At 52.9% G+C, this 23,663-nt stretch overlaps 10 protein-coding genes across 10 annotated transcripts; 4 read left to right on the top strand and 6 right to left on the bottom strand.

The window, feature by feature from the left end:
• Nucleotides 1–243: 243 nt before the first annotated feature.
• CCT1 (T-complex protein 1 subunit alpha) lies at nt 244–2,061 on the top strand (the record flags this gene model as incomplete). Its single annotated transcript, XM_049343062.1, has 3 exons — nt 244–286; nt 336–1,609; nt 1,663–2,061. The coding sequence occupies 3 exons, from the start codon at nt 244–246 to the stop codon at nt 2,059–2,061; spliced, it is 1,716 nt and encodes a 571-aa protein (XP_049200062.1).
• Nucleotides 2,062–3,488: 1,427 nt separating this feature from the next.
• On the top strand, nt 3,489–4,390 carry J4E93_005138 (uncharacterized protein; the record flags this gene model as incomplete). Its single annotated transcript, XM_049343061.1, has 2 exons — nt 3,489–3,493; nt 3,790–4,390. 2 exons carry the CDS (start codon nt 3,489–3,491, stop codon nt 4,388–4,390), a joined length of 606 nt encoding a protein of 201 aa, XP_049200061.1.
• A 260-nt stretch (nt 4,391–4,650) lies between these two features.
• J4E93_005137 (uncharacterized protein) lies at nt 4,651–5,634 on the bottom strand (the record flags this gene model as incomplete). The annotated part of the gene is made up of 1 exon (XM_049343060.1): nt 4,651–5,634. One exon carries the CDS (start codon nt 5,632–5,634, stop codon nt 4,651–4,653), a length of 984 nt encoding a protein of 327 aa, XP_049200060.1.
• A 651-nt stretch (nt 5,635–6,285) lies between these two features.
• On the bottom strand, nt 6,286–7,188 carry J4E93_005136 (uncharacterized protein; the record flags this gene model as incomplete). The annotated part of the gene is made up of 1 exon (XM_049343059.1): nt 6,286–7,188. One exon carries the CDS (start codon nt 7,186–7,188, stop codon nt 6,286–6,288), a length of 903 nt encoding a protein of 300 aa, XP_049200059.1.
• Nucleotides 7,189–7,898: 710 nt separating this feature from the next.
• On the bottom strand, nt 7,899–10,435 carry J4E93_005135 (uncharacterized protein; the record flags this gene model as incomplete). Its single annotated transcript, XM_049343058.1, has 2 exons — nt 7,899–9,339; nt 9,390–10,435. 2 exons carry the CDS (start codon nt 10,433–10,435, stop codon nt 7,899–7,901), a joined length of 2,487 nt encoding a protein of 828 aa, XP_049200058.1.
• A 439-nt stretch (nt 10,436–10,874) lies between these two features.
• Nucleotides 10,875–11,798, bottom strand: J4E93_005134 (uncharacterized protein; the record flags this gene model as incomplete). The annotated part of the gene is made up of 1 exon (XM_049343057.1): nt 10,875–11,798. One exon carries the CDS (start codon nt 11,796–11,798, stop codon nt 10,875–10,877), a length of 924 nt encoding a protein of 307 aa, XP_049200057.1.
• Nucleotides 11,799–13,854: 2,056 nt separating this feature from the next.
• Nucleotides 13,855–15,970, top strand: J4E93_005133 (uncharacterized protein; the record flags this gene model as incomplete). The annotated part of the gene is made up of 2 exons (XM_049343056.1): nt 13,855–14,383; nt 14,427–15,970. The coding sequence occupies 2 exons, from the start codon at nt 13,855–13,857 to the stop codon at nt 15,968–15,970; spliced, it is 2,073 nt and encodes a 690-aa protein (XP_049200056.1).
• A 1,044-nt stretch (nt 15,971–17,014) lies between these two features.
• J4E93_005132 (uncharacterized protein) lies at nt 17,015–18,692 on the top strand (the record flags this gene model as incomplete). Its single annotated transcript, XM_049343055.1, has 2 exons — nt 17,015–17,094; nt 17,414–18,692. 2 exons carry the CDS (start codon nt 17,015–17,017, stop codon nt 18,690–18,692), a joined length of 1,359 nt encoding a protein of 452 aa, XP_049200055.1.
• A 631-nt stretch (nt 18,693–19,323) lies between these two features.
• On the bottom strand, nt 19,324–20,520 carry ADH1 (alcohol dehydrogenase; the record flags this gene model as incomplete). The annotated part of the gene is made up of 3 exons (XM_049343054.1): nt 19,324–20,111; nt 20,201–20,297; nt 20,347–20,520. 3 exons carry the CDS (start codon nt 20,518–20,520, stop codon nt 19,324–19,326), a joined length of 1,059 nt encoding a protein of 352 aa, XP_049200054.1.
• A 1,848-nt stretch (nt 20,521–22,368) lies between these two features.
• On the bottom strand, nt 22,369–23,493 carry J4E93_005130 (uncharacterized protein; the record flags this gene model as incomplete). Its single annotated transcript, XM_049343053.1, has 3 exons — nt 22,369–22,848; nt 23,020–23,215; nt 23,402–23,493. The coding sequence occupies 3 exons, from the start codon at nt 23,491–23,493 to the stop codon at nt 22,369–22,371; spliced, it is 768 nt and encodes a 255-aa protein (XP_049200053.1).
• Nucleotides 23,494–23,663: the final 170 nt, after the last annotated feature.

Here is a 23,663-nt window from a genome sequence, read left to right as displayed (position 1 = left end):
ACAATATAAGGCGAGAGCACTTTAGAGTCACGTAGAGCTAAGACAGAGTCGGCTCGTTGCAGTCTCGTGTGAGTCGACAGCCAAATGTGTGGAGGGCCGAGTCATCGGCGCAGGGGTCCAGACTAGCGCGATTGACGGGCGGAGCTACCATTCGCCGTCGCCGACGCGGGCGGGCGTTGCTGGAGATTTTCTGGACCGCGTAGAGGCAGCAACAACGAAGCAGAACAGCTATCACCCGACACAATGGCAGGAATCTTCGAGCAGTCACGTAGCGGAGGAACTCTGTGTAAGCCGCGAAAGCTAACAACACGGCTGCAAAAAGCTAACGTGTGCAGTCCTCGGCGGCCAGAAAATCAGCGGCCAGGACATTCGCGACCAAAACGTCCTTGCGACCCAAGCGATCTCGAATGTCGTCAAGTCGTCCTTTGGGCCCTCGGGTCTTGACAAGATGATGGTCGACGACATCGGTGACGTGACCGTGACCAACGACGGCGCTACCATCCTCAGTCTGCTGGATATCGAGCACCCCGCAGGCAAAATCCTCGTCGACCTGGCCCAACAACAAGACAAGGAAGTCGGAGATGGCACAACTTCCGTCGTCATAATAGCGGCCGAGCTGCTGCGGAGAGCAAACGAGCTCATGAAGAACAAGATCCACCCCACTACCATCATCACAGGCTACAGGCTGGCGCTGAGGGAGGCGGTCAAGTACATGAACGAGAACATCAGCACCAAGGTCGACGCGCTCGGTCGGGACTCGCTAGTCAACATCGCGAAGACGTCCATGTCCAGCAAGATTATCGGCTCCGACTCCGACTTCTTCGCCAACATGGTGGTAGACGGTATGACTGCTGTCAAGATGACAAACAACAAGGGCGAGGTCAAATACCCTGTAAAGGCTGTCAACATCCTCAAGGCACACGGTCAAAGCGCGACTCAGTCGATACTGGTCAAGGGCTACGCTCTCAACTGCACGGTCGCCTCGCAAGCCATGAAGACGCGCATCACCGACGCCAAGATCGCCTGCTTGGACATCAACTTGCAGAAGGAGCGCATGAAGTTGGGTGTTCACATCACCATCGACGACCCAGAGCAGCTAGAGAAGATCCGAGAGCGCGAAGCTGGCATTGTCACCGAGCGCATTGAGATGATCTTGAAGGCTGGCGCCAACGTCATCATGACTACAAAGGGTATCGATGACCTCTGTCTGAAGCACTTCGTTGAGAAGGGTGCCATGGCTGTGCGAAGGTGTAAGAAGGAGGATCTGCGAAGGATAGCAAAGGCGACCGGAGCAACCCTGGTCAGCACACTTTCCGATCTGAACGGTGATGAGAAGTTCGAGGCGGCAAACCTTGGCCACGCTGAGGAGGTTTCGCAAGAGCGCATCTCCGACGACGAGTGCATTTTGGTCAAGGGCACCAAAGCCTTCTCCTCCGCATCCATCATCCTGCGAGGTGCGAACGACTACGCCCTGGACGAGATGGAGCGATCAGTACACGACTCATTATCAGCCGTGAAGCGAACTCTGGAGAGTGGCCGCATCGTCCCTGGTGGAGGTGCCGTTGAGACTGCGTTGCACATCTACCTGGAAGAGTGGGCGACGTCAGTGGTAAGTCACTCCAATCCTTGCATGTTTATCTACCTGACTAACGATCCACCTAGGGCTCTCGGGAACAGTTGGCGATTGCTGCTTTTGCGCAGTCTCTGCTTGCTATTCCTAAGACACTTGCCATCAACGCGGCCAAGGATGCCACCGAGCTCGTCGCCAACCTCCGATCACGGCACGCTCTTTCACAGCGTACAGTGAACCCTTCAGACCCTTCGTCGCAAGACGCAAAGCAGCTGGCCAAATCGAAGAACTACAAGAACTACGGTCTGGACCTGTCAAACGGTAAGGTGCACGACTGCCTAAAGGCCGGTGTACTGGAACCCAGCATGAGCAAGGTCAAGCAGTTGAAGTCAGCAGTGGAGGCGTGTGTTGCCATAATGCGTATCGATACCCTGATCAAGCTGGATCCTGAGGAGCAAGGTGGAGGTGGTGACGACGGTCATGGACATTAGATGTCCTACCGTCGAGGGGAGATAGACCCGACCGAAAAGATAACGACAGCGTAATGAAGGCCCCAAGCCCACGTTCAAGATGCTCCTCTGTTATCCATATCCTGTTCTAAGCCACCCTAAAAACCTTCAACCGAGATCTGCCTGCCGCGGCACTGACTCATTAAAGGTTTGGGGGCCAAATGTGACGCATCGTGTAGAGCTTTCGGACCGACTAGCACCTGTTCTCCAAAGCCATGTAGGCAACCAAACCTTACGGGCCTCGATTCGCACCAAAAGACTCCCAACGATACGATCGTGCACAAGCTCATTACTTGCAGCTGTCATTTGAGGGCATGAGAAGGCTTGTTAATTATTGCGCCTCAAACCCTACCTCGGCAGTTCACGGCCACGATGGGGATCTACATGAGACTCTGCCGTCCCGTACAACACATGGCTTACCGGTGAGACCATCTGGCGACCAAGACATTCGACGTGCCTGGTGTTCATATTAAAAAGGTAAAGCGCACGGTCATGATGGCTGCAAGCGGCCTGTTTACAACCTATCGCGGCGCTACACAAGCGAGGCGGATTGTTTCTTTCTTCTTCAGCTCGCTACCCCATGCTAGTTACACACCCGTTGTCCCTGCAGCGGTCACCATTGCGTCTAGCGTCAAGACGAACATCTTGTGGAAATTCTGAACAACTGTGCTTGAAATGATGCAGTAATGGAGAGAATGAGCAGGAAAAGCGTGGGTGTGGTGCAAGTATTGCGGCAATTCTGCCTGTACAACAAACACGTCCAACCGAACGCTTTCACAAAACCCAAATGCACGAAATCTCAGCTGATCAGCCTTCAATACGCTCTCCTCGTATGTGTAGCCGCAGCCGGCAAGCCCCAGCGGGTCGCTGCACGCCTTACGGCACAACAGCCTTCGCTTTGTACGTAGCCCAGCATATGAGTACTTAGCTTGTAGGGCCCTGCTCTTTCCGTAAGGGCGGTTTCTATTCCTCGTTCTGTACTTCCTCAGGTCTGGGACGCCATGGCATATACCAAGCTTTCATCGTTGCTGGTCGTTGTCGTTTCCGCAAAGTATGGGAGCACCGCCATGATACGGGCACCGACGCCTGCTGTCACGCCCGCCCCTGCGGCAACAGCTGTAGTACTGGCTGCTAGGGATGTTACTACCCTTGGATATATTTCCACGGGCATGTATGGCTCGCGTACACTTTGTAAGATTGATTACCTACATTGCTGCTCGACTAGTGCTAAGAAGTCTCAGATGATACCATCACTGCAAATAACGAGGGTCATGTCATGGCAACATCAGGTAGCCTCTATCAGATCTGTGCGCCAGAATCTCTTTGCGAGTTCTTTTCTTGTGAGAGCGATTACGTTGTGTTCCCGACCACATCAGCTTTCTGGTACGTTCTGGCTCCTATTCGCCTGGATGTCGTATACTGACATGACATCGCAGTGGAGGCTCAAATTTGACTTGCAGCTACTGGGAGCTGGCAACAGATATCAATGACCCTTCACCATTGACCAACTACTGGTGCGATGCTAAGACGGAAACGGGAGGAAAGATCTTGGTGACCACCCCTGACGACGGTATGCAGCCTCTCTCTAACCTTGATGAAGCATTGACTGACGACCCACTTGCAAGATACATCAACCTCCCCTAATACTGGCTCATCTTCAAATGCCCCGATCTCTCTGTCCTTCACTCCGCTCTCACGTACCGCTTCCAGTCGGCCCTCAGATGCACCACTTGACCTTACACCTTCCTCCGGTAACGAAGATTCCAACGATTCCAACGATTCCAACAACTCCAACAAATCCAAGAAGTCAACCCCAGTAGGCGCAATCGCCGGTGGAGTAATCGGCGGCGTCGCTCTTCTAGCCGCTGTAGTCCTCGGAGTCTTCTTCCTTCTTCGCCGCAAGAAGAAGCAACAGAACAACACCACCGTCAACAACAACATGCTACAGCCACCAACCGCACCCCAAGCCCCACCAGCCGGTGTTCAATACTACCACGAGCAGAAGCCCGTCCCTCAGCAACACATGCAACAAATGCCTTCTCCACCTCCTCAACACCAACAGCACTACGGTCAGTACGACCCGAACGCACAGCAACCAGCACAACACTTCTATGACCCCAATGCTCAGTCTGCGTATGCTGCGCAACAGGGTGGCTATGCGATGCCGGAGAAAATACCAGGTGCTGTGAATCCTGTGCAGGCGAACCCGCACTATTCGGACGGACCAGTGAGCCCTGTGCCGCAGTACTCCCCGGCTATGCCGTCGCCAGTTCCAGCCACCATTAATGAGTTGCCGAGTGGGAGGATGTGAGTACAGTAATATCGCATTCGGTCTTGGATAATGTGGCTATTGTCCTGGACAGCGGTTAATGTCTTTGTGCTGTCTTGCATAGTCTGATACTGCATGCCACACAGTGGATGGAGAGATGAATGTGCATTTGAAGTGCAGTACAACTCTAGGTACAACTCTAGTGTGGATGAATTATACCCCCTGTTAGATAACCCACCAAAATTTAAAACGTTCACGAGACATCCATTATTTTGCGGGTTCTGCGTTCGTCAGAACTCCCATCAAGGCTTCCCGCAATATCCTTTGTGAAATCCCCAAGCCAACTTCTGATGGTCCTTGCCGCAATAGTACGCCTCGCCGCATCCAGCACACTTAGATTTCGCGCCTGGTGCTCCGCAGTGACCACACCATTTCTCTGTCGCTCTATTCATCCATCTCTTTTTCGTCCTCATCGCCACTTCCCAAAGCCAATCGTCCACAGGTGTACCACTGATTGCCAGAGTGCGGTTGCTCTTGCTAGGATCTGTACCCTTAGCCAACATGCTGAAACGCAACGCGAATTCCTCTGGGGTGTCCAGAGCAAACAGTTGCTTTCCCTTTGGTCCAGGGCCGCGTCCTATATCGCCGAACTGCATGGACGAAAGATCGAAGAAGGATTGAACCGTGTCGCTATCGAGCGGAGAGAAACCTACGACGGCATGTAGAAGTTGTGGCTGGTGCCCACTGACAAACATGGCGCCCTGTGGGAGTACGCAGATAGCAGTGGTGAACTTTGGGTCACGGAATGACTCTTCGACAATGACACGTCTACTGACTGTTGTCGTATAAGACATGCCTGGCTGCTTACCATTGGGCGCATGCCGCACTCTCAACTTTGTGTCTTCCGAGAACAATGCAAAGAAGATCTGAAGCAGACTGATCGCCTGGTAGCAGCCATCGTGGTTGCGTGCTTGATGGAACAACGTCTCTAGTTGCTCATTGGAGAGTGCGCTATCCTGGCGTTTGTTCGCGGGCAGGAATTCCGTGGGCAGGTCCGGGGCATCTGGATCACTGGTCTGCTGCTGATCCAATACGATCCACGTAGACGCGTTGTTATTCCAGCCTTGGTCAATTGGACTGCTGAGTGCGACCGTCTTCGATTGTGTACCCGGGAAAGCGACTTCTCTCAACTTCGTGTGTCGGAGCCGAGGTTCCGTGGTGTTGCGTTCGTAATTGAGTAAGACCGCGATGTCATATAGATCCAGCACTTCGTCGGAGTTCATCATGGTTGCCGGGCGGGCGTTTTGCACTATCCTGCTTGCGTGGAATTGAGATGGCGGGGCGCATCATCCCGCTGGAAGCGCAACGTGCTAAGCAAGCATTTTCCTATTTTTGGCGTAGCGCGGAACGCGTGCCTCCGTGATGTCACTCGTCGCGTGTCTGGAAGTCGCGAACAGGAGACGGTATAGCAACTACCTTCATATCCCGAAGGCTGAATCTCTGGTATGTTTTCCAAGCGACTGTCATTGAGTTGCAGTCACTACATGAAAACTTTATAAGGTCTTGACACAGAAATGCGGGACCAAAGCAACAGAGCCCTGAAAATCTGAAAGGTGCTGAGATTCATTGGGGAGACTTCATTCTCTCTGGGTCGTGCCCATACATCATCCCCCTCGAGCGTTCATATTCATTCTAGACCCCGCTCAACGCGCATCATAATACAGGCTGTTCTTACCCCACCGACAACCATAATGGCCGCCTCACCACCGACAAGGAAAAAAGCCGAACAGGTCTGCAGACAAGCAAAACAAGCAAAACGGAAGATCTGGCGTCAAGGTAGACTCCAGAGTGTTAAGTTGTATCCTTGAACGAGGTGGCCTGAGGAATTCGTTAGTGTGCTGTCGACATGTCAAAATGCAGTATGAGCTTACTGGTATCTATGTAGCCAAGAAGCCATGAATAAGGTCTTGCATGTGGCTCGATAACGGTCGGGAAAGTCGAAGTTTGAGCCCCTTCCCTGCTGACAAGGTCCCGTCGTACTCGCCACGAAGCTTTCGCTCCTTGTATGTCTTAGAGGTTGCAAGTGTTTTGTCTGACAGTTTGTGGAGAGTCTGTCGACGGACCTTCAACTTTACAACCTTTCTTGCTACGGGCATCTTCAGGTTAAGACGCAGTTGCATACCAAAGCTCAACTTTGGAAGCTGGCCGAGCACTTCGGAAGTCTTGTTGTCTAGATGCTCACTGGACTGGTCGTACTCTTTGTCTGCGGAATCCTCGACGGCGTCTATGTCCGAGACCTCTGTGTAGTCTGCGTTCTCGTCTTCGCAACCTTGGTTGGAGAATTCGTCTTCCTGAGAACCGGCGATGTCCAGGACCCTCTTCACACGCATCTTGGAAACACCGTCGGACTCGTAAATAGTAAACTCAGACTGATTGCCAGTGACGAATGTGAGGTCTTTCACGAGGAGTTTTGTGGCGCCACCGTGGGCAAAGTCGAAGAATTCAGGTTGTTTACCGCAGTATAAGAAGACGAAAGCAATCATTGCTTTAATTTCGTGGGTATAGGGGCGCAACTGACCGCTCACTGTCATTTTTCCAAAGAACTGGTTTCCTTGGAATCGCTGACCGGCAGTGAGGCCTGCGTCCACTCCATTCGAGTGTTTGTAGTGTAGTCTGGGCTTCACCGAACTCTTCTGTGTAACGAAAATGCCATATATGCCGTTTTTTGTGTCGTGGGAGCCTATGCTCAGCATATGTTCGTTATGCGGGCCCCGCTGAAACACAAAACTCTCGGGTGAGGGCAGTTGAGCGATGATACCGGGGTGTTCCTCATCAAGCATGTCGAGCAGCTGCTTTCTGTCATAACGTGCGCAAAGAGGCATTTTTTTTTTCGGCTGCGATTGTTGTCAGTATCTTGTCGAATGAGAGGAAGAGCAGGCACGGCCTACCCGTATGGCGAAGTGTGTCTTTTGCCCTGGTGGAAGAATATGCGCTTCAACAGGCGTCAGTGCGGCTAGAGGAAGAAGTAAGAAGATAGCACTGGAAGAGAATAAGCGAGACAGCCTTTTATAAAAATTAGGCAACAACCTGATCTTAGGTGACGTAGACTCCAAATCACGTCGAGGTGAAAGAGTAGCCGTGCGTCACCCATTGGAGTAAATTGGGTGACCTGCCGACTTTTGGCCGCCACATACACCACAACATAGGAAAGTGAGGCATGTATAAGGTCTCCATGATAACTCACGGATGTCTAGCAAAAACGGCCAAGTATCGCGAAGAATGGATAGGCATTCTGTTGTCCGTTTACGCATTGTACACTAGGACCATGTGTCCTTGTGTTCACATATGACCACTGTTAGCGATGTGTTGGACGTATAGAACTTTGCGACTTATATCACGGTCCATGCTCCATCTCCTTGATCGACAGTCTCAACGATCGAGAAGAACATCGTGAGCAGAAACAGAGGTCTTATACCCATGAAATGAAACCAATAATCAAATGGTATATCTCCCAAAGCTAAAGTACATGATATCTCACACAACAAGCAAACTAAAGCCGCGCCATGTTCCCTCTCTTGCGCATGCTCTTTGCCTTCCCTTCAACAGCACCCACCTCATCACCATCCAACTCCTTTCTATCAAACACTGCATCCTCCCAAAGTTTCTCACCAACCAGATCCGCCAGGGCCAAAACCCTAGTCTGAACTGTCGCTCCATCACGCCGATTCTTGCCTTCTCTTCGCGAAGCACTAATCCGCTCAGCGAAGCGCCATAACGGGCCATCGGCGATGATGCCACCGTTCGAGCCTCTTTGCGGAGTCCACTCCTCTGCTAGTCTGATAGTAGCGGGCGTTTTGTCTTTCGACTTGGTAACGAGTATCATGCCTTCTTCTTGGAAGCGTGTGTACGCGTTCTTCAGTGTTTCCTTGTTGACAGCCTCGAAGTAGGAAAGGTCGCCTTGGTGGTAGAGAGTCTTGCCGAGGACTTGTGCGCGGTCTTGGACTTTCTTGAGGTCGAGCCATGAGGACGGAGATGTGGTGGTAGTAGTGGGTGATGTGAGGGGAGGGGTGAGCATCATCAGACTGATAGCACCGAGCCATGCAGCTTCGATGAAGGGCCAGATGAGGAAACAGTAGAAGTCGTAGTTTTCGCGTCCTTGGGTCCGTTCAGCAGGTGATAGTTCGATGAAATCCACGGTTTCTTCGCCGAGCTCGGTTTTTGATCGTGACATGGTGATGACACCGTCTTTTTCTAGTCCCTCGAGTGTTTTGGCGAGGTTATTATCTAAACCTTCGGTGGGGAAGATGAACTCTCCGCGGAAGAGTTGCGAGAGGAAGTGCACCTGCGCACGTAGATCGCCGTAAGACATGCGTTGATACTCCGGGCCACCACCCTGCTTTACATGTGTGTATAGTGCTGCGCTGACCAGACTTTGTAAGATGAAGAGATGAATGGTCATGTTTCTGTAGAAGGAGAGTTGGAACCTATCCACGGCGTAGAATGTGTCTTCTGGTAATCCGGGGACTAGACCAACAAGTCCGGGTCCTAGAACTTCTAAAGCGCGGTCGACGACAACGCCAGTGGGGAGATTGCCAAAGTGTGCTACGCGGCCACCTTGGGCTCTGACCCGGTCGCTGAGCCATTCGACTCGGCGGATGAGTTCTGATTTGCCTACACCACGGCCTCTTAATGTTAGTAAGACGGTACCAACGAGAGCGGTTGGCATCACGACTGAGACGTCGTTGATCTCTGACAAGACTTTGTAACCCAGTGTGCGGAGAAGGCGGAGTCGGTCTTCTTTAGTGTCGAGTTGCTGAGGAAGTTTAGAGAAGCGTTCGCGTTGCTGAGTGATGAAGGATTTGAGTGACCACGGCTCGTGGAAACGGACATCTACGCGGCCGAGTTTAAGAGAGAGGACGCTGGAAGCGGACAGGAAGTCCATGAGATTCTCTTTGGGTTTTGGTTGACCGAGGAGTTCGCTGATGTATGAGCTGCGACATGTTAGTGTTTGCTCTATTATGAAGCTGATTGGAAGACTCACTCAACCTCGATGACCTTGTCGTACTGCGTCGATACTGGGCAAATGATTGCATCCTCAACCCTGCCGCTCGCGATACTGTCGAGCATGTAACTCAGTATTCCGAACTTGGGCGGCAGAAGCTTGCCGGTACGACTCCTCCCTCCTTCTACGAAGCACTCCAAATTGTATCCACATTGCAACAGGGTATCGATGTAAGATTGTACAAGTGTAATGTACAGCTGATCGTCCCCGAAGCTCCTTCGTATCCACATAGCGCCGGCATGTTGTAGGAAGGACCCGACGACTGGAAAGTTCAGGTTATCTCCAGCCACGACTGTGGGCAAAGCAAGCCCGAGCCGGTAGCAGATGATTTGTAGCGAGACGTAGTCCACGTGCGAGCGGTGGCACGGAAGGAAGATGATGGAGTGCTTGTCTTTTGCTGCCTTCTCGGCGACAGCGCGCAGGCGTAGCACTTCCTCGCTCGAGACGTGGACGCCCTGGTGGTATGCTCTTGTCAAGAGTTGTGTAGCGAAATAGTATGCACCTCTTATGAAGCCCTTGCTTTCCATCTTGCAGATCATGGAATCAGTCCAGCCTTCGCTGACCTGCATAAGCGACTCCTCAATCTGCACCCTCCTCTTTGCCTTTTTGTCTTTCTCACCGACACCAACCCCATGCATCGCATCCTCACCCAGTAGCCCTTCTTTCGCCTCGACCTCTACCCTCTTGTCCGCCAGCTCTCGCACTTTAGCGACGAGCATTGGGTTGCTCAACACCCTCGCCTTCATATCCTCGCTGAAGCCCGGGTAGAACTCCGGCTGCCCAATGTGATCGTCGAAAGACCGCCATCCTGTCCCTGAAAAGTGTAGCGACACTTCGCGAATGAAGTCGAGCGGCGAGGATCGAAAGCGCGCGAAGCTGTGTATGAGGCCGCGGTCGGGCGATTCGTTGTAGCCAGCTGCGTGCAGGTAGACATTGTCGTCGGCCGTGATGCTGAGATCGGGGGCTTGTTCGGGGCTCGAGGGGCGCGCGGTGGAGGACTTCTGGTCCTCATCTGAGGAGGCCATGCTGATTGGAATGTGGCTGTGGGATATGCAAGGAGCGTTTCCTTATGCAAGGGGTGAGGCGGAAAGCGCGTGTCGCATGGGGAGGACGCGTTCGAGAAGCGATTTGGGGAGGTCGATTTTGTCGGATGTTTTATTCTCGTGTCAATCCACGTGGGCACTGGTATTACGACATGGTGAAGCAGGCATGAAGCGTCGCGACGATGGACGGTGAGATCGCAGGCCCACTTCCCCGGTCGCTATGCCTCGGCTTCTTGTGGAGAAGCCACGCCGGCGCAGCATCACCTCCGATTCGTTGTCCATCAGCACCACCGACTCTGACAATTGCTTGGTAGATTGCTATCAGCGTGCAAATTTATACTACAATACATCTTTTTATATACATGCGTCATCATGGGACAGTCGGCGTACTCCACATCCCACAACAAGGCCAGACAGCACCTCAAAACACTTCCCACAAACTGACTTTCCCGTCCTTAGCTCCTGCAGCGACCCAGTGTTTAAGCTTCGACTGCTCCTCACGGTCTCTTTGCCGCTTGTTGATAGCCCCATCTCCGCATCCTATCTCATCTTGTGAAAGAATCTCACCGAATGCAGTGGAGTAGACTCCTTCCTTGTGCCACTTGAGCACGGCAACTTCCTTGAGCGTCTTGGTGCTGTATATGCGGATCCGTGAGTCCCAACCACCGGTAATCAGAAGCCTGCCATCGGAGCGAACTCGGAGTGACTGTTGACCTGCGTGTTTGGTGTCTATTACTTTAAACGGCTGTTGTAAAGCTACCACTTTTTGCGCTGGCGGAGCAGGCTTGAACTTCGGTAGTGGCGTCGCGGACGAAAGCAATGAAGATAGACCGCTGGGTTTCGATGTCCTAGAGCTCGACTCTTGAACAGTTTGCTTTGTGAACAGACCCGAAGACACATCTGGGTCATGGTCTTCTTTGCCCGGAATGGATGGCAACTCGGGTATCTGATGCTTGGCTATTATAGCATCTGCCGAGGACGTGTAATAGAAGTCGCCCTCTGGCGAAGCGTCCAACGACAGAATTGGCTGAGAATGGGGTTGACTAAGGTATACAAGCTGGGCGGTCTCTACGCTCGTGTCGGGGTGTTCTTCAGCCAGCTTGAACGCTGCAGTAATCCCGCCTTCGTACCCTGCGAGCAGGAGAAGTCTCTGCGTGGCTCTATTACGAACAAATTTCACGGCCATGACCATGCCTGTTTCGACGGTTCGTATCTGTGGGATCCTGACCTTGAGTAGCTCACCAGGGAAGCTGTACACGTCGATGACCTTGTCGTCTGTTGACGGCACTGCCACAAAGATGGAATCATGCTCTGCGATGGAGGGAGGAGGATGCTGATAACCCATGGAGAAAGTGCAGAAATTGAGAGTGTTGACGGGAAGCGAATGAAGAAGCCACGGTTTGGGCGTATGCTCTCGGTTCCCATCTTCAGGCAATGTTGATGAAAGTTCCTCTGTCTCGTCTTCGAGTGCAAGTCGCCAGACTCTTATTCTGTTGTCTCGTCCATGTCTGTGTTCGCGGTCTGATGTTAGTAGAGCTCGACAGGCAGACGTGGGCTAGTCTCCAGGTGACTGGTGGTTTGCTACAGTGACACGCACGTTATGATCTTTGCATCTCCCCATTGGGCGAATCCTAGGATGGGGCCATCGTGTGCTGGCCAGACAGCAGTCGGTCGCTTGGTCTGAACATTCCAGAGGACGACCCAGCCATCTGCGTCGCCCGTCAACAAACGACTGTTCTGACGAACAAACAAAGTTGCGTGGATGTGCGAGGCATGGCCGCGGAGAATGGCAGTGGGCTGTGCTGGTGGGAGCGTGGCGGTTTGGCGCTCTAGGGCCATGGGCAAGCTGAGGTGTTAGTTTCGGGCAGGCCGGCACGAGAGACGATCGTCGAGAAGCGATGGTGGGGCCAGTGATGAGCGGTTGATTGTCGGGTATACAACGCGAACGACAGGTACATGCGCGCTTGAAACGGCTGCCTGCTGGGCGTTCCCTTTTAGACGAAGCTTGGTATTAGGGAGCTGAGTTCTGATCGATTGCTGCAGCAGAAGTACGAAACAGCCATGTTGACTGGTATGGGAAAGGAGGATTCGTTTCTTCTCAGCTTAGAAGTGCGTGTGGAGGCGTCGGCAGGTGTTCCAGGGTGGCAGGTGCTATGACAGTGCAAAGATTGCCGAGACGGACAGGGATCTATTCTGGGTCTTGAGCTTGTTCGCAAAACTCTACAAGATTAGACGAGTGAAGGTGCAGCCAGTCAGCATGCCATGGAGCGTCGAAGCTGCTTGGGCGCAATGCACCTACACAAGCCGGTTGGGCATCATCTAGATACCTGTGAGATGTGTGTTTCTCTTCAGTAGCGCTGGGGGTCGATGCCAAGATGCTGCCTGCGCCACGATGGGTAGCTCTTCGCACGAACTGCCACGAAGAAGCTAATGCGCTGGGCAATAGCGCTCGCTACAGCAATGATGCACAGCAATCGAGGGTCCGCGGGACGGGAAGAAGAGTTTCCATGCTACGTCGCCGAATGTCACGACGCATCCAAGCCGGCGCGCACATCATTACCGGGAGGGCGCGCGCATCATGGCGTCGCACCCCGGACTGGCGCATACCAAGGCCCAGACGTCTCCCCGAACGCGCATTTTGTCCTGCTCTGCCGTCTTTTATCGCGGGATCGTCGTGATACTCGTCCGCATGTCCAGTCTCTGACGACCGAAAACCCGGAAAGCGTCTTGTTTCAGCGTGCAGCTGTCAGCGTTACAGGCGCCTCGGTCCCCAAGGCCTCGCGTACACCTGCCCTTGCGACGCTCCCTGCCAGGACGTCCAGCATCTCCTATCGTTCGTCATAGCCTGCATGTACGCCAGCCCGCTCAGGTATAATCCAATATTCCACCCTTCCTCACGACTCGCTGCTGCTACTTGTTTGCTTCTGTCCCGCCAAAAGCACTCCTCACTCCCATGACTTTCCTCGCCCACCCCTCCACCTAGACTGCGCGCGTTCCTGCATATCATCCCCGACCGAACGCTGCACACGCCCTCTCGACGGCCAATTCACCAAGACCTCCTATCCCTGCGCCCTCTTCGACACTTTTGCATTCGCACCACGACCACCGATCCACGCCTTTGTGTTTCTTTCCACTATTATTCAAACACTGCAATTGCAGCCGCACTACTGCGAATCTTACGAATCTTACGTCGCTGCGTCCCGTCCCGTCGCAACCGAGCTGTCAGATCGCGGCGGTCCTCGACCAACCCCACATCTTCAACCGCGACTACTCGACGATTGACCACGAATTCGAAGTGGAGGGATCGACAGACTTGGCCCACTGCGCGCCCTGTTACGGGGTCGTGATCGCCCTGCAACGGCGAGCGACGGCGCAGCGCCTGTCCCCGAGCGAGCGTCAGCATGGCCAATACCGCTACACCACCCTCCAACAATGACTCGCCCACGAGCAAGCCATTACCCTCGAGAAAGAGAGCCAGCGATGCCACACCCGACGATAAGCCTAAGAGGACTCGGACCGGCTGCCTGACATGTAGAGAGCGCCATCTCAAGTGCGATGAAACCAAACCGACCTGCAACAACTGCCTCAAGTCCCAGCGCGAGTGCAATTGGGGCAAGAAGCTCAACTTCCTCGACACCACTTGCGAGAGGAATGCATACTTGATCCCCCAAGGTATCGATTACCAGATCGCTTTTATGGACGAGTCACGGACTATCGCTTCCGAATACGTGGGCGGGCGAGAAATGTATCCAGTAGAGGACATGGACGCACATGTTCACATGGGCAACAACGGCTTTGGCATGGGACCGCCAGCTTCGTCGCGCCAGCACATTCCTCCCATCCAGGGCATCGCACAGGAGTCGTACCAGCAAGCGCAACTCAACTACAACTTCGACCAACAGCGGTCCCAGCACCAACACGGGCGTTCAAGTAAGTCAACCGTCCATACCAGCTGTTCGTGCTGACTCTTTAGTATCGAGTTTCTCAAACGGCCCAACACCGTCCCCGTACACGATGGAGCATTCGGCCAGTCCCGGACCTCTCCCCACGCGCGACTACCTCAAGAGCCAAGAAGAGGTCTTATACATGCAGGTTTTCGTCGAGGAAATTGGCATCTGGATGGACAGCATGGACGCACACAAGCACTTCTCGCGTCTACTACCCTTCCATGCGCTTAACGAACCTATGCTGTTACACGCCTTCCTCGCATGCGGTGCACGACATCTCGCCCTTGTCAATCCCAAATATAGCGAGGAGAAAGCACTACACTACTACGATGTAGCCACACGCGACCTACTGCACTCTCTGCAGGACCCCGATCGCGATACCATTCTATGCGCTACCACTGCGGTAATACTCAACGTGTACGAAATCATGGGAGAGCGTGCGCTACAACGGATGAACCACATCGCGGGGGCTCGTGCTCTGATCAAAGAGTGCCGCTGGAACGCTAGGTCAACAGGCATCGGAGCCGCCTGTTTCTGGCTGAACGTCGGCATGGAGATACTGAGTTGTCTGCACTTCAACTGGCAGGTCGCTTGGGACCCCGACGAGTGGGGCATCGAGATGGACTTTACACCAGAGACTGAGTCAGGCAAGGAAGAAGTTTGGACCCATCGTATTCTCTATGTCGTGGCAAGGATATGCAATTTCCGTGCATCGATACCGCGCAACCAGGATGTCGCCAGGCAGACCTTGCAGGAACGGCACAACGAGTGGCTTCGACTGAAAGACATGACCGACAGGTGGAACGAGAACATACCACGCACCATGCACCCAATGGCATATCTGTACCCCGGACAAACAATATCCGGTTCAGCGTTCCCCGAAGTCTGGTTAATCAAGAGAGCATCGATAATAGCGCGGCTCTTCTATCATACATCCCTAGTCTTGCTCGCACAGATCAATCCGCTACAAGGCCCTAGCGAACCCGACATGTGGGCCATGCTCGAGCAAAATTCCAAGTTCATCTGCGGTATTAGTGCACACGTCAAAGACCGCGGGGTTGCCAGTGTAGCGCTACGGTCACTCGCCATCGCAGCTGAACCGCTCACAGACCGACGCGAGCAGGAAGAGGTCCTCCAGATCTTCGATAAGATCAGGCAAGAGACAGGTTGGCGTGTAGGCTTCGTCAATACAGAGCTGAAGCAGAAGTGGGGCTGGGATACGCCGCAAACCCAGGACCAGAAGCCACAGCAACAACCTCCGCCTCCGCCACCCCCACAACAGCAGCAGCAGATGAATGGCCACATGCAAGAGGGTAGTGTTGTGTATCAGCAACAGCCACAGGTCGTCGTTCAGCAGCAGATGCCGCAAGTCTCGGTTGCACCTGCCCCAGTACAGCGGCGGCCAACGGGCTTTGGTAACCCTCTGCTTGTAGCAGACTTTAGCATGCCACAGCATCCTTACCAGACGCACTACGTGCCTGCAAACATTGTTCAGCAGCAGCAACCGCAGACATTACTACAGCCGCCACTTACCGCGATGAACGGGTACGGCGGACAGCATTTCTTCTAAGCATTCTCAGCACGACCTTCTTTCTTCCAGGATTGTATTACTCGGCACCTTGTTCCACCACATTTCTATACACAAAAGGCAGGCGTTTGGACTTTCCGCATCTCTACCCGACATGGGATACTTCTCTAACGATGTCATGAGTAGCATATATGTGATCACTAATAGCAAGACCACAAGGGTGGCATTTGGAGACCAAATGGTATAAATGGGACTTTTGTAAATATATACCCTCTGTTTGAGCAGAATTTGGTGCAAACTGGCCGTCGGTATCTGGCCTTGTTTGCGTATACAATCAATCAGCCATTGAATACTCAATTTCTCCATCCCGTTATTAGATGGCGAGGAATCAGCTCGAACCCCAGGTTCACTCCCTTTCGCAACTGCCGTATGCATGCACATCTCACTCGCATATCGCTCGGATCATAACCACTAGTAGGAAACCCAATCTTCGCTTCGGCAAAGTTCCGTTTGGTGTGATGAAGTAGCTTGATCTGCTAGTCATTGTTAGGCCGCCCGTACCACCTGTCACTCAGCCCTAATACTAGCTGTATGCGCCATACCTGCTAGTAAGACTAATCTCGTCTTTTCTCTCTGTATTCGGTAAAAGGGCACTCACATATCAAAGTAGTGGACTATATACTCGATGCGAGGAGATGTGGGTGGGTTGCGGCCGTACAGTCAATCGTTCACATCGCATTACCCCTTTTCGAGGATACTGCATCACATCCAGTTTGGTGCAGGATCGCAGTAAGCTGCAGCCGACATTGCATCTCGAGCCGCCGGACGATCTGCCTGAATCCCTGGGATCCTTCGTGCGCGTACCCGTCATCTATCGCGCGAGCAAAGACCATGAGTAGTTCGTCGATCAGGTTCGCAACGACCGACACCACATCTCCACATACCAAACACGAACATGATTTTAGCAACGTCGCGACTCGCCTTACCCACCGCGCCCTCTTGCGATTTATTCAATTGGTCGAATTAGCAAAATGGTGGCGCTTTCCCCTGTGTTTAGCGAGTCAGGGTTGGAACCTGTGCCGCAATATGCGAGTTATACCCAAGCGCTCCAAGAAGGAACAAAGGAAATACGAACCAGGCATCCAGCCGCCAACCACGCCACAAAAGTGTCAGCTCATGTATTATCTTGGACTGTGGCGCTCCTTCAGCATGTCAGCTTTGCCTCGCATTCTCCCCTCTTGGGAGTCGTTTTCTTTCTTTTTCCACCATATCGTTCAAGATGCATCGCGCATTCCGGGATGAGAAAGGCCTGCATTATGCGCCGAGAAGACATCATTCTCCTGTTGGACTAACTCGAAGGCGCAGTCGCCGCACGGTGCTTCTCGTAATTGCAGTCTGCTTCCTTGTACTGTACAGATTCCTTCTGCCACAACATCACGGAATTGCCGTCCGTCCATCGGTCAACAATGATACATCAGCCTCCAGGATACCCCCCGCAAAGGAAACACCACAAGGTGCTGAGACACCAGTATGTCCGAATTCGCCAATCGCAGATGATATTTTAGTAGTTGTCCGAACAGGTGCAACGGAAGTGCTTGAGAAGTTACCCGTCCATTTCGAGACCACACTTCGTTGTGTGCCGGATTACATTGTCTACTCCGACGTGAAAGAGGAGGTTGACGGAAATCAAATACACGATGTTTTCGAAGGCATCAGCGATGAACTCCGAGCTTCAGTACCAGAGTTTAAGCTCTACGACCACCTCAAGACTCATGGAAGAGAGGGCTTGAAAAACACGACGCATCTCGGAAGCGGACCAGGAGGATCACTAGACAATCCGTCATGGAAACTGGATCGCTTCAAATTCCTACCCATGGTCGACAAAGCACTCAATTACCGTCCAAATGCGAAGTGGTTCGTGTTCATCGAAGCCGACACCTACATGGTCTGGCAGAATGTCCTCCAGTACCTGAGTCACTTCAATGCCGACCAGGCATTGTATATGGGAAAGCACATGTACATCGGCGACACACTATTCGCACACGGCGGATCCGGATTCGTACTCTCCTCCACCGCCATGCGCAAAGTAACAGAACGAAGAAACGCCAATCTCGCCGAGTACGACGCATTCACGAACAAGAGCTGGGCAGGCGACATGGTACTAGCCACAGCCCTACGCGAAGTCAGCGTCCCTCTATTCTGGGCATTCCCCCATTTCCAAGGCGAGCCAGTATCATCACTCGACCACAACGCATCGAAGATAGGTCGAACGCCTTGGTGCTACGCCCCAATCACATACCACCACATGCGCCCAACCGACATCCAATCTCTATGGACCTTCGAGCAAACGCGCCAACAAAACGGCCAAACCCAACTCCTCCACCGCGACGTCTTCAAAGAGTACATACTCCCCCGCCTCTCCGCCAAACTCGACGACTGGGACAACCTATCCATGGACGTAGAGCCCGACGACTCAGGCCCCTTTGAGAAGTGCAAGTTCATCTGCGAATCTAAACCGACATGTCTCCAGTTCTCCTACGCTGCAGGCAAATGCTCTACGTCTACAAGCGTCACGCTGGGTGAGAGTGCAAAGACACGGTGTGTAGAGTATTCTAGCGCAGCGAGCAAGTGCATTCGCTGGCAAGAAGGCACACAATTTGCGGGTTCGATTCAGTCAGGGTGGATGATGGATCGGTTGGAGCAGTACGTGCTGGACATGGATAGTACGTGTAGTGGCACTGAGGGGGAGAGGTGGGTCGCTTGAAAGAGGAGGTTGGCAAGTGCGGAATTCGAGCGAATGTCGCGCTATATCGACTAGTTCATGCAGGGCAAAGAGGACAAAGAGGACGCCGCGCTGGTGCGTGTTAGCCCGGGAGCTACGAGGCTGCACGTGAGGCGGCTTAGGAGGACCGTCTGTTGAGAAAACGAGCCTAGAGCTGCGGAATTACTGTGCTCCGGATGCGAGATGCGGGGAAGCGGTGTTGGTCTCGAACGAGCAAACACCCTTACATCATCATTCTGGAGCTTAGCTCCGTTCCGTGTCACTACTCTACGACCAGGCTGGGCTGATTTGGCGAAGATCGTGTTTGGCGCGGCTGAAGAGTGTTTGCATGCAAGAGCAGAAGAGCATGAGGGAAACATCTGCTCTTGGACGAAGAATGGCAGAGAATTGTGGCGATGTCTTATCCAAAATAGAGGAAAATAAGATCTTGGGCATACACAATTCGATTCTGCAATTCGCAAATGATAGGAATACCTTGGGTACAAGTTATTTGTTACGGCACTTTGTACTTTTCAGTAGGAACAGCATGCACGAAAGAAACCAAGATATTGTTTAACATGTGAATTTCGCTATATACATTACATTTGCCTCTGCTTTAGTAGCAAATAACACCCTACTTCGATGTGTCCAGGACATAGCGTCCAGCAATAGCACCCTTGTTCATCTTGTCATACACCATCTGGAGTTCAGAGAGACCAACCACCTTGTAGGGAGCCTTGATCAAGCCGCGGCGGAAGAACTCAATGGCCTCTGAGCTGTCCTTGCGGTTACCGACGTATGAACCTTGGATTCTGATCATCTTGATGACAGTCTCGAAGACGGGTGCCTTCAGGTAGGCGCCAGCGGGGAGACCAATGCAGATGACGGTACCGCGTGGGCGGACGTACTCGGCGGCTTGCTGGAAGGGCTTCTCGTTGACGGCAACGAGGATGACAACGTGGGGACCAAGACCATCGGGTGTTGCCTTCTGGACGTCGGCGACGAGGTTCTTGCTCGTGGAGAAGTCGACAAAGGCCTCGGCACCTAGCTCTCCAGTGCACATCTTCTTCTTCTCATCGCCAGTGTCGATGGCGATTGTTCGTACACCCATAGCCTTTGCGTACTGGCAAGCAAGCGAACCGAGACCACCACCAGCACCGACGATAGCAGCGAATTGACCAGGCTTGACACCTGACTCCTTCAAGCCCTTGTAGACGGTGATACCGGCACACAGAACTGGAGCAATAGCGGCGAGATCACACTCCTTGGGGATGCGGGCGACGTGGGCAGCCTTGGCGATACAGTATTGCTGGAAGGTACCGTCGACGGTGTAACCAGATAGAAGAGGCTTGGGGCAGAGGGGCTCGTCCGCTTGCTGACAGAAGTCACAGGCCAAGCAGGAACCGTTCAGCCACTTGACACCTTGTGACGAGTTAGTATTGCTCGAAAAGACATGTGTATTCTCATTCGGGAGTATCTCCAGAAGGTATACGCTGGTAGAGGGAACTTACCAGCATAGTCGCCAATCTCTACATCCGTGACGAGGTCACCTCGTGCGACGACGACACCAGCACCCTCGTGACCACCTACGAGAGGCAGCTTGGTGGCCTAGAAATAATTAGAATGTGACATCGGTATCAAGAAGAGAAGTACTCACCAAAGGCCAGTCACCGTTTACAGCGTGAAGGTCAGTGTGGCAAACACCACTGTACTTAATGTTGACCAGAACCTCATCAGGGCCAGGCTGCTGGACGGGAATCTTCTTGTACTCGACGGGTCCGCCGGTCTTGTGGATGACCTGCGCCCATTGCTCCTTGGGAATTTCGGGCATGTTGATGATGTTGAGTGAGTATGATAGGTTGTCGAACGTGAGAGTGTTTTAGTAGTAGATCGAAGATGTGATTGATGGTGGATGTCCTTGAATGTGCAGGACGACGTACGCTTTATATACTTGTCGTTAATGCCGAAAGGATGTCAACGCTTTAACCCCACCTGGAGAGCAACATGTCACTTCGCCAGGGTCCGGATACATTCGCGCCTTCTTACAGGAAGCTACAGGCAATGCGTCCGTTCATCCACGCCAAGCCAGGTCTCCTGCTCAACACGTCGGAGTTGGAAGATCGCTGATGGACCTTGTTCATTGGTCAATCATCTGATAGGTACACATGTACAGTGGAGCTCTGGAGGGGTACACGAGGGAGGATTGGATGATGGCTGGATCATGATGCATCGGCTGGGTGGGAGCGGCCATAGCGCGAGCGCGAAGCATCCGTGGTAAGGCGAAAACTACTGCCGGAAATAGTGTGGTCTGACTCTAGCGCATGTAAATCAGCCCAGGGATTATGGTTCGAGGCAAACCGTCGTTGAGTATGGTGTGAGGGGTGAGTTGGAGCATGGTCGGTTAGGTGGGGTCAGCGCCAGGCTTCTAGCTTCTTTCGACGGAATGTCTCCTGATACTTGTTGCTCAGCACACAACGGCCACGGCCGGTACCGCAAACAATTCAAGGCAAACAATCGTTCTTGTTCAAGTAACAGGTGAACTGAAGGCGCGGATGGCAATGGCACAGTCCTGCCCAGTCTCGGCCACAGTTCGGTTCAATCGCGCCTCGTCTCCATCTGGTCCCTCCACCGCATTACTCGACAGCTCATGTGAGAGCCAAATCCACGTAAGTGTGCATTTGAGTTGATGAAACCTGCCAGCTGGGTCGGTCGAGCGCAAATTCCAAACGCTATTGCCAGATCTTCTGCGTAAGCTCTCCCAGCCACATGTAGCCGTGCATCTACATCTCCCAATTGAGGACCTCGAGAAAGCTAATCGACCAATAAGGGAGTCTTAGCTCTGCCTCTAGACAGCTCCACCACACGCGGCTCCTGTCGTACTATGCGGGGGTTCTGGATGCTAGGAGGCGTGGGAATAGCGCGTCCGCAATCGCGGGGTAGCGGACAGTAGCTTCCTCGCGTCAATCGAAAGCGGCCGGATGTTACGGAGCAAAGGGACGGTTGACGATGGATATCCTGTGAGCTCAGAAACATAGGCTCCGAGCGAGATCTGCGTTGGCTGGGAAAGTGAGGGGCTGGAGATCTAGTGGTAAAAAGCACAGGGGTTCCCAGGTCCGAGAGCGGTGTTTTTCGCTGGGCTGGCTGTGCGGATGACGGGAGGGCGAAGGTTCGGAAACGCTCGCAACGTTGGAGCACAAGGCCCGTCTTATACGTAGCATACATGAGTACCTTCATGACCTCCTGCGAGCTACACGGCCGGTCGCGAAAGGATGACAAGTCCAATATGATGAACGACCAGCCTAATGCGGTCAGCTACGCTACCCATCAAAGACTCGACTCGACCCAGACCATGGGACGACCGTCTGCTAAAGTACCTAACGGCTGGTTACCATAGCGGACGGAAGTACCTCATCTGAACGACAAAACTCAGCGACCTGGATCACATAGACAACCCATCATTTGCTTCAATGTTGAAAATTACAACTTCCACGATGGATAGTTGTAACACTGCCAAATAAAATACATGCACGGAGATGAGGGATGTGAGTTCACAGAATTTGATTGTGGTATCATTAATAGGCCAGAGCTCAAAAGCTCTCTCGTCATCAAGTCATTACATCATAAGGCAAGGGGGCAGATAAGCTTCAGTCGACGACTGATACCCCGTGTTCGTACGTCTCTATTGCACCATCACGTCGACAGCCTCACCATTGCCGTTGGCCGGCCGCTCATCGGCGTCCTGCAAGCCAAGAGGTAGAACGGGAGGGATGTCCTTTTGAGCAGCTCGCGCCTTGGTCTCCGCCCACTGGCGTAGGCGCACCAAACTCCTCATGCGTGACTCTCCATGTGCCCCCATGCTCGTGAGTATTGCCTCGTTGACCTTGCTCGCGACATGCCGACGGAGCGAAGGTTCAAGCAGTTCATTGAGCTCCTTCTGCAGTGTTCCAGGTGTAGCGGGGAGGAAAATGAGCAACGACATAGTAAGCTCGAGATCCTTCAGGAAGTCCGTGTTCGTAGCTGCGCGAGGAGCTAGCTGAGACGACGCGAAGCTGAGAGCAGGTGTGATGTCGGAGGCAGTAGATGATGTGCATGTGCGGATGAGCTCAATAAGCTGCAGACGCAACAGCGCGAAGTGTAGCGATGGATCTGTGTCTAGAATCTGACTCGAAGTTAGCAAAGCCCAGTAAAAGGTATGCGACATGAGTGGATGTGTTTGTTTGCAATCATATTAAGGACTGAAGGTTTGATTATCATCAAAGAGATTCTGCGTGGTGCATGAAACTGGATATAATCCTGCAAGGGGTGGACGAAATGGGACGAGCATGCGTACCTGAGGGTTTAGATCATTGATCTTAGTAATGGCGGTGTCAATGTCGCCAGCATGGATAGACCGTCGTATTTCTACGCGGGACTGTATGGACTCCTCTTCAAGAGGTAGCTGGATGTTGGCTTCCTTGGCGAACTTCTCAGCCGCCCTAGGGTAGCCTTCGCTGACCAGGTAGTCCATGATGACGAAGTTGATGTCCCTGAAGTGCATACGTTAGCTTGTTGATCAAGTGCCAAACAGTGTAGCGCGCAATGCAGCAGCTACTGCGAGATCAGAGATACAAGTTAACATGTTCTCCACACGTTGTTTCGGAGAGATTCCCAACTTATTTTGAAATCATCAAGTGGGGCAGTAGCTGAGGCGGCGCGGACAGGTAGCAACTTACGTCTTGGACGGCTTGATGTCATCAATCTTCCTCTGGAAAGGATGCTGTGTTGGCGTTGCCGCCGACACCGAAACGGTAGATGAGCTCTGCATGATTGTTAGAGGGTGGGAGTTTTGCGACAGCAGATGCGTTGGAGCTTACCATGGTGAAGCGAGGCGCTCAGCAAGCCTCAGCCGACGTCCATCAGTGAATGATAGAGCTGCTCGACCGTTGGTCGAGTGTGCTGGCAGTCACGCAAAGCTTGGTGCGTGATGAGAGAAAG

The sequence above is a fragment of the Alternaria ventricosa genome (assembly GCF_023758065.1).
Source record: "Alternaria ventricosa strain BMP 2768 chromosome Unknown scaffold_7, whole genome shotgun sequence".
NCBI lineage: Eukaryota > Fungi > Ascomycota > Dothideomycetes > Pleosporales > Pleosporaceae > Alternaria > Alternaria ventricosa.
The sequence above is the reverse complement of the archived record's forward strand: the minus strand, read 5'-3'. Positions and strand labels throughout refer to the sequence as shown.